Here is a 20,135-nt window from a genome sequence, read left to right as displayed (position 1 = left end):
GTTGCAGTCCAGTTCAAGTTACAGTTGTATACTGCCCCAGCACAGTCCAGTTCAGCTGGGGCTTGCACTGTTTTAGTTACAGACAGACTTCTTGTTGTATATTATCTAATTAGCTGGTTCTAGCTCCACTAAGTAACACAAGAACTATTACCTATAGTGCCATTTTCCTTATAGACACTTTTATTTATACAGTTCCCTGCTATAGTTCCCACATACTAACATCACTAAGCCACCTAGTTTCCTGTACTACACCCCCAGTCCAGCTCCTGACTCTCCAAGTACAAACATACCCATTGGCATGACACCTATTAGCATATATAATATAAGCACCCATTATTTTAGGGGCTTCCCTTGAGCAAACACGTTTTTCACATCTATTTTGCATCTAGACTAATTTCCAGTAGGTGGTCTGGGACCATGGAACGCTATGAGCGGAATTTTTATTACAATGCCTGATAGGCATACATTGCGCCTCTGAAAAACATGATCATCCAAAGCCCTCTGAATTTTGACCACCAAAACTACTCCCAATGGAAGAAAACTGATGTCACCCAGCTAGCCAGCCCTAGGAAAATTCATATCTAGCCCATATCTAACAGAGATAGAATGGAAGCACTGGCAAATATGGCCACCGTAACAAAATAACTCACCCAAATCTAAATATCTCTGCACAACTGCCCCACCTGCAGTGCACATGTTTTTGTCCATTTGAGAAGGAATTTGCTTTTGCAAGTGAACGAGAATAAGGGCCCAGATGTGAAAGCCACCCCTTGTAATGGCTAAAATGGAGTATAGAAGGGAAGCATTGATAACCCAATAATTAAAAGTAGATAACAGATACATTCTGAATAAAACAGCAAATCTAATGTTATTTATAGAAACAACTAAATAAACTTAATTTTATTTTATATCACACACTGACAATGTTACAAATTAGTAGTACTGGTTAAAAAGTTATTTGTGTAATCTTTCATTAATACAATACAAATGTAATTTCAAAACTTGAATATTACATACACAATTAGCAAGACAATGATCATATGGCCAATGACTTGAACTTGCTGGTTTGCTGTTCAGATCGGTTCAGTTCCTGGAGTTCTGTAATGTCTCTGTTAGAGTTTTATTATACTCTGCTAATTGTTTTGTTACATTCTTCATCACTTGTCTGTAGTCACTCTCCTGGCTCTTGGTATCTATGACTGCACAGCAAAGTCAAGGTAATATCTGCAAACATGCACTGATCATATGAAAAGGAAATGTATATTAAATATGCTTTCATTATGCTTTAAGTACTGTAGATGTCTATATAGACAAACTCCATGCATGTTACAAGTACATGGTCATATTTCCAAAACGGTCTCCCTAATTGCTTACTTACTGCCCCTTCACCTGCTTATAACCACTGTAAATAGACCAACAATAAGATTAACCAATCAGGACTGCAGTAATTGCTCATTTTCAGTACAATTAGGGAACCAGCATTGCGCTAGATCATTTTAGCTTAATGTATTGTAGATGCTGCATAGCAACTGCTGCTATAGATACATCCCTGCTTATGTAAGCATTTAAATGGGGATATTGCTTAATTTACAAGATGTGACAAGATGCACAGGTACACAGAATAAAAAAAGGAACATTTCTGGGAAAGTTTGTTGCCAAATTCTGTAAAATGGACAAAAACAAAATGTTGGTATTTGTTAAATCAAATGGATTTAACCAATTTGACCTTTATTTTTTCCAATGTTTGGAAGCAAATGTTCACTTCTCATATGCTCGCATACATGCCAGATATTTGTTCTCACCAGATAGTAAAACAGATAAATCTTTAGGTGTGTACCTGGCAATAACAACCCCCCCCCCCCAAATTGGACTAATTATACAACTGAATGTATCACACCCGCTTAATTAGTCAATAATTACTCACCTTCCAAAGTGGTGTCTCCTGCATCCAGCGCCAGTAGCCAGGTCTTCAGTGACAGAGGTGAGTATGTAGTGTGTGTCAGTGTATGCAAGTGTGTATGAATATTTGTGAGTGTGTGAGTGAGTGGCCCCAGGAGTGTGACACCCCCCCCCCCAATGTAAAATGAGAGCCCACAGGACTCCCAGCAGCTCTCTCCCCAATAAGATGATGAAGTGGAGGCCACTGGGAGCTGCGGACACCACCATTATTTTTTAAGCACCACAGGATTTTCATTTGTATCTTTTTAAATAGGATACAGTGAGTATCTGGAGTGAGCATACCAGTGGTAATTAAAATATGGGTGGGAGGTATGCAAGGTTTTTAACCTCGCTAAACCTCACACCCAACTGAATCCCCCCTTAATCTCAAAGTCTAAAGGAGAATTCTGATTTCCAACCAAAAAGCTAGGATGATTTGGGAGTCAAACGTTCTTTCTAATTTGCTACTGAATTAGAAAATTATACTTTGAGAAGATAGGATAGCTTTTGTGAAAAACTGCTTCTCATGCGCTTTTCTAAGAATATATCTCTGCCACTGTTATAATGGCCTCACTATCCGCTGCTGCAGCTGTCTTTTATTTACCATGTACTGTACTTGAGCTAATTTGCATTTGTACTGTAAATCACTATCTTCTTGTTTTGTTCTTTTGCTCATCTATGTATTGTCAGGGGCTGCGGAACCCTTGCGGTGGTCTGTTGCTCTTCTACATAGAAAAGGATACATTCTTTCATTACAAAGTTATTCTGCTCATATTGTTGCCATTTTCTCTCCAGATTTGTGAGCTGTGGAAATAAAACAAAATATGTTACAACTGAAATAATATAAAACAATACAATACAAAACAACAATACAATATCTTTCAATACAATATTTTGGGCTATCTACAGTAAGATATTGTAGGGTTTTGAAATATTATTGTATGCTATTGACAATGAAATAAAAAATTAAATGGCTAGCATATTCTAAACACATTTTATGGTAGGTCAAGTACGGTAGCCACACAGCTAATAAACATTGAGGATCTTATGATTATACAGTAGGGATTCATTAAACTACACTACATCAATAGGAAAATGTAATTTTAGCTTTAGTTTCATGAGTGGCCCGATTTTTCTTTTTATGATTTTGTTACATAAATAACTGTTGAAAGTATGACGTTCTACTTATAGTACATTTTCCAGTGGTTGTCAACCCTGCTGCTATGGAATCCATATTCCTCAATGTAATGTCCAGTCTGTTTCATATACTCTATGGGTGAGATTTAATAGAATGAGAGATTCAAAAAGTGAGAGATTTGGTGAGAAATCTCCACTTTTTTTTAAAGCGGCAATCATTTACATTGCAAAACCAGTCTGATTTTGCCGTGTAAATGATTGCCGCTTTAAAAAAAGTGGAGATTTCTCACCAAATCTCTCACTTTCTGAATCTCTCATTCTATTAAATCTCACCCTTAGGCTGGTTTCACACACTCCGGCTCCTGCCGGACGGTGAAATCCCGCACGGCCAGGGAGCCGTGCCGCACAGTAGTTGTGAATGGACACTATTGTGTCCATTCACACGGGACGGCCACGGCCCGGCCGCACGGTTGCAGCCGGATCCCGCCACTGGAAGGGACGGCTGCCGGGTTGTGGCCATTCCTTCCATGATAAACTAGTGTGTGCGGCACGGCTCCCCGGCCGTGCGGGATTTCACCGTCCGGCAGGAGCCGGAGTGTGTGAAACCAGCCTTAATGTTATACATCAGGTTACCTGAGTGTGGGTTTCATTATCCTTCAGCTGGGACTTCAGTTTTTCATTCTCCTGATTCAGCTGACTTAATGTTTTCTTAAAGGTGTCTGAGCATTTGGTTAATATTATTTTATCTTCCTGGAGTTTCTGTTGATAAAAACAGTATTATATAAACATTATATTATTATTTATGGTTTCCTTTTTAATTACTTTTACTGAAAGAATATATAAATGTATCAGCTCTCAAAATTAATAAACAAATGCAGATGAAAACATTATGGCATATCTTTACAGAGTTGCGGCTTAGCTTCTTGGTGGTTTGGGGCGGCTAGGAAAATGTATACTGTGGCCCGTGGTACTGCAGAGGGCAAACAACACAGTGCATGGTAATATAGTGAAATACAGTAAACAGAGAACATAAATAACAACACAACTCTAAATACAGCAAATGATAGCCTGATTGGGCAAAGGTGGTCCCAACTCAAACATGCATGTGCAGTAGGAGCACGTTCCCCGAAGGCTCCCACTGCTAGAGAGACTGGACAGACTCTAGTGTAGCCGGACAGGAACTGGCCTCTGGGAATACGGTACATATGGGGACGGAACAAAGTATGGAATGGACAGAGCAGGGGGTGGTGTGTGAAAGAGCAGCAGACAGAGAGGGAATGTGGCAAAGTGTACGGGATTTATTTACTAAGATAGGATGTGGCACATAGCAACCAATCAGAATCTACTTCTTATTTATTTAGCACCTTCTAGAAGATAATAGATAGAATTTGATTGGTTGCCCGTAGCAGCATCCCATCTTTAACAGAACTCCCTTCTTAGTACATAAATGTCTGGGTGTGTGTGTGTGTGCGCGCGCACGCTCGTGCATGCGTGTGTAAGGGCTAGGGAAGACAGGGGATGGCAAAATATATGCAGTCGCTGTTTCTAGTTCTAAAAATCCTGTGAACAAACTTCAGATAACAATATAACTCTCAGCAACTGCCTGGTTGGACAAAAGGGTGCAGGGGTAAAATCGATCACAAGCTAAAACCTGTAATAGTTAGTGTGTTCACAACTGACAGGCATTAACTGCAAAATAATTTTCCTAATCTAGCACCATAAAATAATAAATGTAATTACATTTCTTTACACTTACTAATAATATTCCTCTTTAATATAACATTTCTGTTATTTGTATCCTTATTCCAGACATATTGAGTGTCATTATTATAAGTGTATTACGAGCGCTCACCTTTGATTAGCCAGATAGCTCACACAATGCTGATTCAGAGTTGCAGCAGATGTGTCTTTTGTTGATCACCTTTAGACGGTGATGCTCACTTGTTGTGCCTTACGTCAATGCATTTCCGTATTGGTGCATCTTTAGACACCGCATCAGTGTGCCATCAAACGCACCATCAAAACTTGCCCAATCCTCATACCGTGCAGTTTCTCTAAGTCACCCTCCCCCCAATTATAATAGTGCATGAAGCATGGCGAGCGTAAAAAGCCTTCCGGGGGGACATGGTACACTTATACAGTGTCCTTTTTGGAAGAATTTGACATAGACACTTAAAAAAAAAAAAAAAGTAAAACCTCATGTCAACCTTTTCCGGTGTTGACCATTTTCATGTTGACCTTTTGCCAATGTCAACCATTTTTATGTCAACATGCCTTGCCTGTCGACCCATATTGGTCGATCTATTGACTGTCGACTTGGATCATTAAGTCGACACCCCTTTATTTAACAGTTTTTAAAGACCATCACCGGAAACCTGACAATGATGGTGTTTGCCGGCGCCATAATCCGGAAGGGAAGTAAATTTACCGGACCGCTTTTCAGGATGCCTGTATCCTGTCCACTACTCATCTGTATTGTATGTATTCAATTTATATTACCCTTTATTCCCATGTCTCCAAGGGTGTGGAATAATGGCCCAGTGGTCGGGATTCTGACGGTCAGTATACGGACATCAGAATCCCAACTGCCGGTACTCAGACAGGGGGGCCAAGCTAAAAAAAGCCCCTTGCGGGCTTGGTGGCTCACTGCACTCGGCACAGGATCTATTTTCCCTCTATGGGGGTTGTGGACCCCCACGAGGTAGAGTAGTCGCTGTCAGTCGGGATTCTGACTGTTGAGCATTTGAACAGTTGGTATACTGTCCGTCAGAATCCATTCATCCGGCACCCATCTCCAAATTTGAGGACAGTAGTATCTTAAAATTACCTTTTTCTTTTCTCCTGCAGAGGCTTTGAGGGCATCCAAATCACTGTATGTTTTTAATCCTTCAGACATTTGCTGGATTTTCTCCTTCAGGGACGTCAGCTCACTGTTTATCTTGGATTCCAGCTGCTCCACTTTCTGAAGATCTTGCTGTAGACGCTGGCTCTCTGAGATACACGCACACTTTATTACACACATAACCAATTCCATAAATGAAATGACACTCATGTAACCTTTTATTTGCTACACTGTCTGCATAAGCAGAATTAAAGGAAAACTTGAAACAGAAACTCTTCTTAATATTTTTATGATAATAATATGTATGATGGAAGTTCACAAATATAGCTTAGGGACTTAGGGGAAAAAAATGTAAAAATTAAAGAAAATGATTACAGTATAGATATCAAATAAATATTTCACTCTACGGCTCCCGATTAACAATTTTTTTTTCCCGGCAAATCGGGCTGTTGTCACTCCTTACGGTGATTTTTTTTCACTGAAAATATGATTCACCCTATTCAATGTTCACTGTTCGCCGAAAGCGAACAGTGAATGCCGGCCAGTTCTCCGTTTCATGCTCACTGCAATTCGCTGGTGTATTTCAATGGGGTTTTCACTGGGATTCACCAAGAGTGTATCTAATGCTAGGATGGAGAACTGATTTCTCCCTGATATTGCCATGATTCACCATTTTGCATTCAACATCTTTTTAAGGTGAACTGGAAAGTGATCTTTTGAAATAAAGGGTTTTTTTTTGTGTCAAAAAAAGCAGATTTTTTTTTTTCTGTGAAGGGGCATGCTATTTTTATTCATGTGCTTGAAGCACATAAACTGTATATATTTAATTTTTATTTAATTTTTTGAAACATTTTTTTTTTTACACTTTCATCAGCAGGGGGCCGGGAGCCGCTCATTAGATATTCATATATTCACTTCACTCTGGTCCCGGCTTGTTACGTGCGGGACCAGAGGAACGGCTCCCTACCCCTGCCCCCCGTGCCAGCATTCCCGGGGGGCAGCCTCTGCTGCCTGTGCCCCGGGAGCCCTCCCCCACAAATTCTGGGGCAGGCAGGGAGGCTTACATCTCCCTGCCTGCCTCCGTCCCCCGGCTCCCTGCGGCGAAAAAAAATCGCCAGCAGGGACAGCGAGCCCCTGCTGCATTAAATAGGATGACAGGCAGGGCTGTCAGCGAATGCTGCAGCCCTCCTGAACCCTGCGAACGTGCAGCGAATCCTAATCAGGATTCGCTGCACATGGAGAAAAGAAATCATTGAATACTCCCCTATGATGTAAAAAAACATAAAAAGTCATTAAATACAAGGGATTGAAATAAATAAATAAAAAACTCCTACAGTATATGTTAAAACAAAAGTGAAAAATAATCCCTGCAAAAAAATTATATTTTTAAACAGAAGAACTAGACTAGAGCATAGTTTGAGTGGTAGCACATTGTGCATTTGAAGCAAGAATTTAAAAGACATACAAAAAAAACATTTTTCATCTGCTGCATCATCCTAATGGAGACACTGGACTTTAGGGATGTTCCAAAGGGGATGCAGTCAATTTACAGACAGTCAAAATACAGACAACAATTGGCAGACAGTCAAATTATCAACACGTTCAAAATAACGGCATTTTTAGATTATTTGTACCAAGCACAGCAAGACCCTTGTTCCTGAAGCATGGCAAGCGCAGCGAACCATGCGAGGTGAAGCAGTACACTTATATGATGTCCATGGTGACCTGTCAACATGGACACCCCCCCCCCCCCAAAAAAAAAAACATGTCACCTGTTTGACATGTCAATATTTTAAATGTCAACAATGTTGGCATAGTGAACACAAGACTGTTTTCTTGTCGATATTTTGAATGTTGGGAAATCATCCTGAACTCTTTGCAAAGTTAGAAACCACATTAGAGCAGTTCCACATACTGTAAAACCATGGAGATAGTCAGGAGAACACTTTTTTTCTATCTAATTTAAGTGTGTGAAACACATGTCCAAGAGGTTGTACTATACATGGAACTTCCTGAGTCTACTCAATAATGGAGGTAGCCCTGCCATCTTGTTACCACCACAAAGGTCAATACAAATTATTTGGCTATAAACAGGAAGAAAAAAAAACCCCCATAAGATCCAGACTGCTAATGCAGCTGCATAAAAAACAACAAAACATTCATCCTGTGGGTATTCTAAAAAACACATAAGTAAAGGAAATGAAAAGTGCAGTGTGAGGATGCATAAGGAGGGGGCATATGGTCACTAGGTCGACCCTATGAAGGATGACATACATTAGGACGACCACTGAATGTTGACACCTAAAATTGGTCGACCCGGCTAAGGTCGACAGGGTCGGAAGGTCGACACACGGATTTGGTGGCCAATGAGAAAGTCGACAGTGAAAAAGGTCAACATGGGGTTTTCACTTTTTTTGAGCCGACGTGTGGACAAGCAGTACTTCATACCCTACCATCCACTACGGCGTGGTGGGAGAATATGAAATAGTGTGACAAGCACAGCAAGGCCATGTTTGTACCAACATCCCTGTCCACCTTAGCCATGTTGGCCTATTTCAGGTATCGACCTTCAGTGGTCGACCTAATGTATGTTGCCTTTCACTGAGTCGACCCTATGCCCCATACCCAGGAGGAGGAGATCATACCATAAATGATTTAGGGCACACATCCAAACGGAGGTTCTATACCCCTGGGCCCGGCGTCTCCCATAGCACGATAAAGTCACACAGTAGCCGAGCAACACGCTATGTTTACCTATCTCATCGCACTTGTTCTCATTTCATTCTTATAAGTAATAATGAAATGATTCTCCTTTGACTGAGACAACCACCTTTTTTTAATATGTGTTTATATTATAATTTATCCTAATCCAACAGTGGAAGCAAAGAAATTGCAGTAAAACAATGACTAAATAATAACTGTAGCCAGGAAGAGGATACAGGCCAGTTCCTTTAGATACGCAGTGAAGTGGCAGAAGGTTTGTACAAAGTAATCCAGCTTCAGACCAAACTTTTTTGACCCCAGAAAAATATCTGAGAAACAATGGCATTAGTGAAACTGTTTACTCTGGGCAGTTTCCTCTTTCTTGGGCAGCCTCACTGATGTTTTTACACATTGTTATCTTATACCAGACAAGCTATTAAAAGACATCTGAATTAGATTTCATGTTTTTCATTTTGGACATAGTATTCAGATGGAAATCTGACATTCTACATATAAATTTTACTTTTATTCCTGATCGTTGTAGAATTACTGTTTAAAAGGGTCCTTATTTCTGATCCTTAATGTACAAATCTCTACAGATCCCTTCCTTCTCTTTCTCAAAATAAATCACATAGTTCCAGTAACGAAGACGACAACAGAGATACAGCAATGAAAACGATTTCCTTCTGCATAGGAAGTGGTCTGAATGAGAGCCCACTCCCCTGGGCATTTGCCGGAAATAATTAGACCTGGTTCCCGATGATTAGAATAAGTTCCAAGTACAACGTTATGATTCCATTGCACCATTAGTCGGAGCTGCTCTCTAGTGAAACAAAGCTTACAGGGATTCGGAAGTATACTGTAGCACGGCTTTGGGTACATTAACAGCATACTGTAGCACGTCACACAGCTGTGCTTTAGAGCTGGTAGTTGCAGCATTGGGACATATTTAGATGAAGCACAGACTGGCACAATACTTAGGCTAGGATAATTTATATGAAAAAGACAAAAGGGGAAATTTACTAAGATGGGAGATCTATTTCTCATGGGATGTTGCCATGGACAACCTATTTCTACTTCTTGGGTGAAATGTAATAGGATGAGAGATTCAGAAAGTGAGAGATTTGGTAAGAAATCTCCAGTTTTTTTAAAGTGGCAATCATTTACACAGCAAAATCAGACTGGTTTTGCAGTGTAAATGATTGCCGCTTTAAAATAACTGGAGATTTCTTACCAAATCTCTCACTTTCTGAATCTCTCATCCTATTACATTTCACCCCTTATTTCTTTAGCACCCTCTAGAAGATAAAAGATAGTATATGACTGGTTGCCCATAGCAACATTCCATCTGAAATAAAACTCCCATCTTAGTAAATTTCCCCCAAAGTCTGACTCTGGTGTCAAAGAGGGGCAAAAAAAATGCTGGAAGGCGGCACAGTCTGGCAAACAATGTGCGAAAAAGGCACATACAGTATGTAGTTAGCATTACGCACTTGAAGAACAAAAGTCAATGTTTGTGTGAAGTGGGCACTTCCTGGTAATAGGCATAATGTGGCATTATGTAGATGAAGACAGACAGACGTATTTGTATGTGACTTGGGTGCAGGCTAGTAAACATGTGATATATATTTTAAGGTAATTAAATTATAATAGGTAATTATATGCTGTTGGCATTATTATTATCTGCCAACATATATTGAACATAAGGTACTTGTTTCCTAGCACGGCGCCACTGATTTTAATTGTATGAAATCGGGTCGCAAAAATTGGGATCGATCGCATGTTAAATGCCCCCTAGACCCCATTTTTCATTGTATGCCCCCCCCATTGTTAACGCCACGCCACGATCAACGTGAACCCGAAGCGTGGCGAGCCCACGTGGGGCAGCGGTACGCGTCCTCCGACCTTTTCATACCCCACTATCCACGTAGGCGTGGAGTTAATTTTATATAGTGTGGCGAGCGCAGCGAGCCCCGCGCGGGGACACGCATCACTTCAAAGGTATTACGCGTATGGGGGGCCATTTAACATTGCTTCCTATGTAAAATCGGGTCAATCGCATTGGTCGCATCGCATGCCATTATAATGGCATGCGATGGACCCGATTTTACATTTGTCGGGAAACCTCAAAAAAAGCCCGAAATTGGGTCGGTCGGGTCCCATCGCATACCTTAAGTTAAGGTATGCGATGGGACCCATGCTAGGAAACAAGTATCGAACATAAAAAAAAAAATGAATATGGTAACAGATTTGCTGCAGATCTTTGGTTTTGGATCTTAACATTGGAAACAATATGTTACAGCCTGACATATGTATGTGCGTAGTATCATTATCCTGAAGGTTTCAGGTGTTTTACAAGATGCATTCAGTATAGAGTATAGTATACAGACAACAGCATCCAGACTACCAACAGAAGATCATCACTGGAAGCTTGCGTGAATGAAGATGCTGATACCGGAATACTGATAGCCCGATCACTGAGTATGCGAGATTGGCACTAGTGGGGAGGGTTAGGGTATGCTGCAGCGGGTGAGGGTTAGACTCCTCGAAGGGTGGGTTAGGCTCCTAAAAGAAGGGCTGGGGGGGAAGGGTAAGTATGCTTTTCTGACCCCTATCGGGATTTCTTTCTTCGGGACACTGGCATCGGTATTGTGACTGTCGGCATCATCTCCGTGTGACCCGTTTCAAGTATTTAGCAGAGTGATTTAGAATATCACAGCAAGATCCAACTGGGTAGCACAATGGCACAGTTGTTAGCTGTCCTGCCTCTTAGCACTGTGTCATGCTTCTAATTACAACAATCTGTGTGGAGTTTGTATATTCTTCCCATGTTATCATAGGCTTCCTCCAGGTACTAAGGTATATTTATAGGTGATAGGGAATATCTATTGTAAACTCAACTAGGGCAACAAAAGTATATTCCTTACCAGTTGTCAAATTCTTTGCAGTGCTCTGTGATTTGTGCATTTCAGTTTCCTTAAAATTAAGGTCTTCTTGCATGATCTTAAGTTCTTGAGCGGTAACCGAAGAGATCTGTTTCATTCTATTAATATTCTGTACAAATAGGAAATTCAGTTGATATTAAAGAAGCTTCAATAGCAACTACAAACAGTAGAGAAGGAAATTTAGGACAAATTGTGAAAAGATGTATTTGGCACCAAAATACAGTCAGCTCTTGTTATAGAAGGACACGAGCACAGGCTTAGTTGGATTGGACTACATGACAAAGGATATCCTTGCAAATGATAAAGACTCACCCTACTTGAGTGTTCCAGCAGCGTCACAATATTTCCCTCTATCTCAGACTTCCGTTCCATTTCCTGGTTCTTACTTTCTTCAAAAGTGCCAAAGAACCCTAAAAGCATAATAACCACACCGCTGTTAGCAGGTCCTGAAACATGTAGTCTTGATGGCCATGGGGATGGTTTAATAACCTTGATCTTTATTAGATTTTTTTTATATAATGTAATCCCATTTTAAGGCTTTGTAACAAACATCACAATAATGAAGTAAATTTTGATTCTCATAAAAGTAAAGGGGCATACACATGGGGCGATTTAGGATCAATTTGTAAGCGATCCGATTACAAATGAGGCACTGATCGCTCCATGCAGCGATGGTGATGCACAGCTCCACGAGTCACTATCGCCCCCACTGGCTTTCCTAGATAGTGGGGCTGTGCCTATAACAAAATGGCAAAGCCTTGCTCAGCACACAGCATCTGAGCGGATGTCCCGTGAGGTGTGCTGTGTGATCTTGCTTAACCCTTTGAGTGCCAACATCTCTGTGAGAGATGTTCAAAATATCCGCAAAAAATTCCAGAGTCACTCACATTTTGTTATATAAATTCAAATAGAAAAATGTTGTGAAAAAAAAGATTATTTTTCCTATATAAGGTAAATATTACAGCTCATTATGATGAATAAAAAGGTTGGCTTGGTAATTTTCAGACCTATTTAGACAAATTCACTTGGCACTCAAAGGGTTAAGCACACCGCTCTTTAGTCTAGAATCAAAAGTAATTTGGTCAGAGTGTTAACGTGATGAGATAATAACTATATTAGTAAAAAAATGTCAATTTCAATATCTTCTTCTTGCAGCATTACTAGATATAACATTTTAACCCCTTCCTGACAGAGCCAGTTTTTGCGTTCCTGACAGAGCCCTTTTTTTCAAATCTGACATGTCTCACTTAAGTGGGGATAACTTTTTTTTGCTTTTACTTATCCCAGTGATTTTGAGATTGTTTTCTCGTGACACATTGTACTTCAAATTAGTGGTAAATTTGGGTCGATACAGTCTGTGTTTTTTTGTGAAAAATACCAAAATGTCGTGAAAAAATGGAAAATTTAGCAATTTGCAAAATGTTAAATTTTCTGCTTGTGAGACAAATAATCATACCACTCAAAATAGTTAATAACTAACATAGACCATATGTCTACTTTATGTTGACATCATTATTTCAACTTCCTTTTCATTTTTTTGGACACTAGGAGGCTTACAATATGAATAGCAAATTCTCAAATTTTCAAGAAAATTTCAAACACTGATTTTTTTAGGGACCAGTTCAGTTCTGATGTGACTTTGAGGGACTTGTATGTGAGACACCCCCATAAATGATACCATTTCAAAAACTGCACCCCTCACAGTATTCAAAACAGCATTTTGGAAGTTTGTTAACCCTTTAGGTGTTTCACAGGAATTAAAACAAAGTGTAGGTGAAATTTCAAAATTTCATTTTTTTTGCAGATTTGCAATTTTAATACATTTTTCTAAGGAACACAGTACATTTTACTAGAAAAATGTGACTAAAAATTGATTCCCCCAATTCTTTTGTTTTCATAAATATCCTATATGTGGCCCTAGTGTGCACGTTGACCAAACCACAGGCTTCATAATAGAAGGAGCACCTACTTGATTTTGGAGCCTCCTTTTTATGAGATTATTTTTTAGGCACCATGTAGGTTTCTAGGCACCATAAGATGCTAAAAGTTAGGAACCCCCCCACAAGTGACCCCATTTTGCAAACTACACCCCTCAGGGAATTCATCTAGGGGTATAGTGTACATTTCAAACCCCCAGGGGTTTCACCAATTGTGGTACAACTGGGCAGTGAAAATGAAAAATTAAATTTTTTACACAAAAATGCAGTTCTGGCTCAAAATTTTTCATTTTCAGAAGGTATGAAGGAGAAAAAGCACCCCAAAATCTGTGCCCCAATTTCTCCCGAGTACGGCAATGCCTCACATGTGACCAAAAAATACCATTTGGGTGCATGGCAGGACTCAGAAAGGAAGGAGTGATTTTTGGATTTTGCAGCTCAGATTCTGGTGGAATGTTGGTGGGTGCTATGTCGCATTAGCAAGACCCCCCAAGCACCAATACAGTGGAACCCCCCCACAAGTGACCCCATTTTGCAAACTACACCCCTCAGGGAATTCATCTAGGGGTATAGTGTACATTTCAAACCCCCAGGGGTTTCACCAATTTTGATACAACTGGGCAGTGAAAATGAAAAATTACATTTTTTTACACAAAAATGCAGTTCTGGCTCAAAATTTTTCATTTTCACAAGGAATGAAGGAGACAAAGCACCCCAAAATCTGTGCCCCAATTTCTCCCGAGTATGGCAATGCCTCATATGTGACCAAAAAATACCAGTTGGGTGCATGGCAGGACTCAGAAGGGAAGGAGTGATTTTTGGTGGTGGAATGTTGGTGGGTGCTATGTGGCATTAGCAAGACCCCCCAAGCACCAATACAGTGGAACCCCCCCACAAGTGACCCCATTTTGCAAACTACACCCCTCAGGGAATTCATCTAGGGGTATAGTGTACATTTCAAACCCCCAGGGGTTTCACCAATTTTGATACAACTGGGCAGTGAAAATGAAAAATTACATTTTTTTACACAAAAATGCAGTTCTGGCTCAAAATTTTTCATTTTCAGAAGGTATGAAGGAGAAAAAGCACCCCAAAATCTGTGCCCCAATTTCTCCCGAGTACGGCAATGCCTCACATGTGACCAAAAAATACCATTTGGGCGCATGGCAGGACTCAGAAGGGAAGGAGTGATTTTTGGATTTTGCAGCTCAGATTCTGGTGGAATTTTGGTGGGTGCTATGTCGCATTAGCAAGACCCCCCAAGCACCAATACAGTGGAACCCCCCCACAAGTGACCCCATTTTGCAAACTACACCCCTCAGGGAATTCATCTAGGGGTATAGTGTACATTTCAAACCCCCAGGGGTTTCACCAATTTTGATACAACTGGTGAGTGAAAATGAAAAATTAAATTTTTTTACACAAAAATGCAGTTCTGGCTCAAAATTTTTCATTTTCAGAAGGTATGAAGGAGAAAAAGCACCCCAAAATCTGTGCCCCAATTTCTCCCGAGTACGGCAATGCCTCACATGTGACCAAAAAATACCATTTGGGTGCATGGCAGGACTCAGAAAGGAAGGAGTGATTTTTGGATTTTGCAGCTCAGATTCTGGTGGAATGTTGGTGGGTGCTATGTTGCATTAGCAAGACCCCCCAAGCACCAATACAGTGGAACCCCCCCACAAGTGACCCCATTTTGCAAACTACACCCCTCAGGGAATTCATCTAGGGGTATAGTGTACATTTCAAACCCCCAGGGGTTTCACCAATTTTGATACAACTGGGCAGTGAAAATGAAAAATTACATTTTTTTACACAAAAATGCAGTTCTGGCTCAAAATTTTTCATTTTCACAAGGAATGAAGGAGACAAAGCACCCCAAAATCTGTGCCCCAATTTCTCCCGAGTATGGCAATGCCTCATATGTGACCAAAAAGTACCAGTTGGGTGCATGGCAGGACTCAGAAGGGAAGAAGTGATTTTTGGTGGTGGAATGTTGGTGGGTGCTATGTCGCATTAGCAAGACCCCCAAAGCACCAATACAGTGGAACCCCCCCACAAGTGACCCCATTTTGCAAACTACACCCCTCAGGGAATTCATCTATGGGTATAGTGTACATTTCAAACCCCCAGGGGTTTCACCAATTTTGATACAACTGGGCAGTGAAAATGAAAAATTACATTTTTTTACACAAAAATGCAGTTCTGGCTCAAAATTTTTCATTTTCAGAAGGTATGAAGGAGAAAAAGCACCCCAAAATCTGTGCCCCAATTTCTCCCGAGTACGGCAATGCCTCACATGTGACCAAAAAATACCAGTTGGGTGCATGGCAGGACTCAGAAGGGAAGGAGTGATTTTTGGATTTTGCAGCTCAGATTCTGGTGGAATTTTGGTGGGTGCTATGTCGCATTAGCAAGACCCCCCAAGCACCAATACAGTGGAACCCCCCCACAAGTGACCCCGGTTTGCAAACTACACCCCTCAGGGAATTTATCTAGGGGTATAGTGTACATTTCAAACCCCCAGGGGTTTCACCAATTTTGATACAACTGGTGAGTGAAAATGAAAAATTACATTTTTTACACAAAAATGCAGTTCTGGCTCAAAATTTTTCATTTTCACAAGGAATGAAGGAGACAAAGCACCCCAAAATCTGTGCCCCAATTTCTCCCGAGTACGGCAATGCCTCACATGTGACCAAAAAATACCATTTGGGTGCATGGCAGGACTCAGAAAGGAAGGAGTGATTTTTGGATTTTGCAGCTCAGATTTTGGTGGAATGTTGGTGGGTGCTATGTTGCATTAGCAAGACCCCCCAAGCACCAATACAGTGGAACCCCCCCACAAGTGACCCCATTTTGCAAACTACACCCCTCAGGGAATTCATCTAGGGGTATAGTGTACATTTCAAACCCCCAGGGGTTTCACCAATTTTGATACAACTGGGCAGTGAAAATGAAAAATTACATTTTTTTACACAAAAATGCAGTTCTGGCTCAAAATTTTTCATTTTCACAAGGAATGAAGGAGACAAAGCACCCCAAAATCTGTGCCCCAATTTCTCCCGAGTATGGCAATGCCTCATATGTGACCAAAAAATACCAGTTGGGTGCATGGCAGGACTCAGAAGGGAAGGAGTGATTTTTGGTGGTGGAATGTTGGTGGGTGCTATGTCGCATTAGCAAGACCCCCAAAGCACCAATACAGTGGAACCCCCCCACAAGTGACCCCATTTTGCAAACTACACCCCTCAGGGAATTCATCTAGGGGTATAGTGTACATTTCAAACCCCCAGGGGTTTCACCAATTTTGATACAACTGGTGAGTGAAAATGAAAAATTACATTTTTTTACACAAAAATGCAGTTCTGGCTCAAAATTTTTCATTTTCAGAAGGTATGAAGGAGAAAAAGCACCCCTAAATCTGTGCCCCAATTTCTCCCGAGTACGGCAATGCCTCATGTGTGACCAAAAAGTGTCAGGACTCAGAAGGGAAGGAGTGATATTTGGATTTTGCAGCACAAATTCTGGTGGAATGTTGGTGGGTGCTATGTCGCATTAGCAAGACCCCCCAAGCACCAATACAGTGGAACCCCCCCACAAGTGACCCCATTTTGCAAACTACACCCCTCAGGGAATTCATCTAGGGGTATAGTGTACATTTCAAACCCCCAGGGGTTTCACCAATTTTGATACAACTGGGCAGTGAAAATGAAAAATTACATTTTTTTACACAAAAATGCAGTTCTGGCTCAAAATTTTTCATTTTCAGAAGGTATGAAGGAGAAAAAGCACCCCAAAATCTGTGCCCCAATTTCTCCTGAGTACGGCAATGCCTCACATGTGACCAAAAAATACCAGTTGGGTGCATGGCAGGACTCAGAAGGGAAGGAGTGATTTTTGGATTTTGCGGCTCAGATTCTGGTGGAATGAATGGTGGGTGCTATGTGGCATTAGCAAGACCCCCGAAGCACGGTGAAATGATGAACCTAAAAATCCATAGATGTGTGGTATATTTTAAAACACTCCTTTATACATAGGCCGGATTTGTCGGGGCAAGTGTCACACTGGAAAATAGTTTGCTTTCTTATTCCCTTTTTATAGCAAACTTTGCACCTTTTTTGTGTCCTGCCCTTTTTTCCAGTGGAGGGGATTTCATCAGGAAAATGCTGCCCTGGTACAATACGGGGGCCAGTACTAGAAGTACTGGGGCCCTCTGCCTGCTGGTTCCCAAATACTAGGCCCTTTATGACTTCCTCTTGAAAGTGCATAAATGTCCCCCTCTGGCCGGTAGAACGGAATAGCACGTAAGCGTTATACAGTGCCATCTGGATGATATACACGGCCAGCTTCTTGTACCAGATTTTTGTTTTCCGCAGGGCACTGTACGGCTTCAGTACCTGATCTGAAAGATCCACTCCGCCCATGTACCTATTGTAATCCAGGATACAATTAGGTTTGGAGGTGTGGGTACTGGTACCTCGTACAGGGACGGAGGTGGTACTGTCTCCGTGAAATGTTGTCAGTATAAGGACATCCCTCTTGTCCTTATATTTGACCAACAACATATTTTCGGTGCATATTCCCCTGCTTTCACCCCTTCTCATTACTTGGGCAATGTGCGTTTTTGGGAGGCCTCTTTGGTTCTTGCGCACAGTACTGCAAGCTGCTGTACCTCTTCAACCAAGGGCCTTAAACAGGGGGATGCTGGTGTAAAAGTTATCCACATAGAGGTGATAACCTTTATCCAGGAAGGGGTGCACTAAATCCCAGACAATTTTTCCACTAACACCTACGAGGGAGGGGGGGCATTCTGGCGGTTCAATTCTTGAATCCTTCCCTTCATATACCCTAAACCTGTGGGTGTACCCTGAGGTGCTTTCACACAGCTTATACATTTTTATGCCATACCTTGCCCTCTTACTGGGAAGGTACTGGCGGAATTTAACCCTTCCTTTAAAATGTATAAGGGACTCGTCTATGCAAATGAATTTATCTGGGATGTACATCTCTTCAAATTTGGCACTGAAATGATCAATGACCGGCCTGACTTTGAATAGCCGGTCAAAGGTGGGATCATCTCTGGGTGGGCACTGTGCATTATCGTTGTAATGCAAAAATTTAAGGATCGTCTCAAATCGAGCCCGGGGCATGGCCATACGGTAAAATGGGGTGCTGTACAGAACATCTGTACTCCAATATTGCCTAATTTCTGGCTTTTTTACTATGCCCATATGAAACACCAGACCCCAAAACGTCATCATCTCTACTGCATCTACAGGGGTCCACCTAGCAAATGATGACGTGGGGTTTTGAGCAATAAACTGCTGGGCATATAAATTAGTTTGGTCCACAATTAAATTTATAAAATCATCAGAGAAAAATAATTTGAAAAAGTCAATTTCTCTGAGACCTGTGGAATCAAATTGGATTCCTGGCATGGCCAAAAACTCAGGAACCTGGGGCTCAAAATTGTCTGGTGGTGGGGTCCATACGAGATCAATTATTGGGGGGGGGGGGTCTCAGCTGCTCTACGGGGGCGTCTTTGAGGGGGTCCCTCATCACTAGAGGAGGAAGATGAGGTTAAGATGAATCCTTCAAATTCCCCGCTTGCCTCACTGGCTGTGTCAGAATCAGAGGCAAGCATGGCATATGCCTCCTCCGCTGAATACATTCTTCTGGATGACTGGGATGACATTTGGGATGACATTTGGGATGCCATTTTTATTTTTGTGTTACTGGTAGTGAAATGTTTCAACACGTGTATAGTGTAGGGGGGGGGTACAAACTTTATTTCAACCCGGGGGGTATGTAGTGTGTAGTGTGTAGTGTGTATGTAGTGTAGAAAAAAAAAAAATACTTTATACAGGAATTTGAACCCAATTAAAAAAAAAAAAAATTGAAGGGGTTAAAAAAAAAAAAAAAAAAGGCCCTGCGCCAAAAATTGAGCACAGATGTTGGTCAGTAACGTCCGTCACTGAACAGCGCTCAAAGGCAACAGGAATTTGATCAAAAAAAAATAGATCAACCCTGTGCCGAAAAAGATGATCAGTGATGTACGTCACTGATCAGCGCACAGTGGCCACAGGACACCCACAAAATCACAGTGTGTGTAAAAAAAAATTAAAAAAAGACCCACAGCAGCCTCAAAAAAAAAAAAAGGTGATCAGTGATGCAACACTGATTACCAGTGAGGGGCAGCAGGTGCACAACCTTTGGTGCAACTGACAGTGCAACTGGCAGCAACTGACAGGTATATATAAAAAAAAAACCTCTGCGCCCCCAAAAAGTTGCTGATCACCTCAGATATAGTGATCAGCACAAAAGGCGGGGGTAGCAGACACAAAATATACACTCTCTATCACTCTCTGTCACTATCTCTCTCTATCTCTCTCTATCTCTCACTATCTATCACTATCTATCACTATCTATCACTATCTATCACACTGCAGCAGCAGCACTGACAGTTATATGTATAAAAAAAAACCTGCACCCCCAAAAAAGGGGGGTAGCAGACACAAAATATACACTCTCTATCACTCTCTGTCACTATCTCTCTCTATCTCTCACTATCTATCACTATCTATCACTATGACACTGCAGCAACAGCACTGACAGTTATATATATAAAAA

General features: G+C 41.2%; 1 protein-coding gene across 3 annotated transcripts in view; it reads right to left on the bottom strand.

The window, feature by feature from the left end:
- Positions 1-885: 885 nt before the first annotated feature.
- Positions 886-20,135, bottom strand: part of IFT74 (intraflagellar transport 74) — an 83,126-nt gene continuing 63,876 nt past the window's right edge. For all 3 annotated transcript variants that reach the window (XM_083185420.1, XM_083185429.1, XM_083185439.1), the window contains exons 15-20: positions 11,878-11,975; positions 11,548-11,674; positions 5,903-6,066; positions 3,709-3,834; positions 2,682-2,742; positions 886-1,199 (exon numbers count right to left, since the gene is read on the bottom strand). In XM_083185420.1, coding sequence (XP_083041546.1) covers positions 1,084-1,199; positions 2,682-2,742; positions 3,709-3,834; positions 5,903-6,066; positions 11,548-11,674; positions 11,878-11,975 — 692 coding nt within the window. In that variant the 3' untranslated portion in view covers positions 886-1,083. The remainder of the gene's footprint in view (positions 1,200-2,681; positions 2,743-3,708; positions 3,835-5,902; positions 6,067-11,547; positions 11,675-11,877; positions 11,976-20,135) is intronic.

This window comes from Crinia signifera, chromosome 1, assembly GCF_055691185.1.
Source record: "Crinia signifera chromosome 1, ASM5569118v1, whole genome shotgun sequence".
In the NCBI taxonomy this organism is placed as follows: domain Eukaryota; kingdom Metazoa; phylum Chordata; class Amphibia; order Anura; family Myobatrachidae; genus Crinia; species Crinia signifera.
The sequence above is the reverse complement of the archived record's forward strand: the minus strand, read 5'-3'. Positions and strand labels throughout refer to the sequence as shown.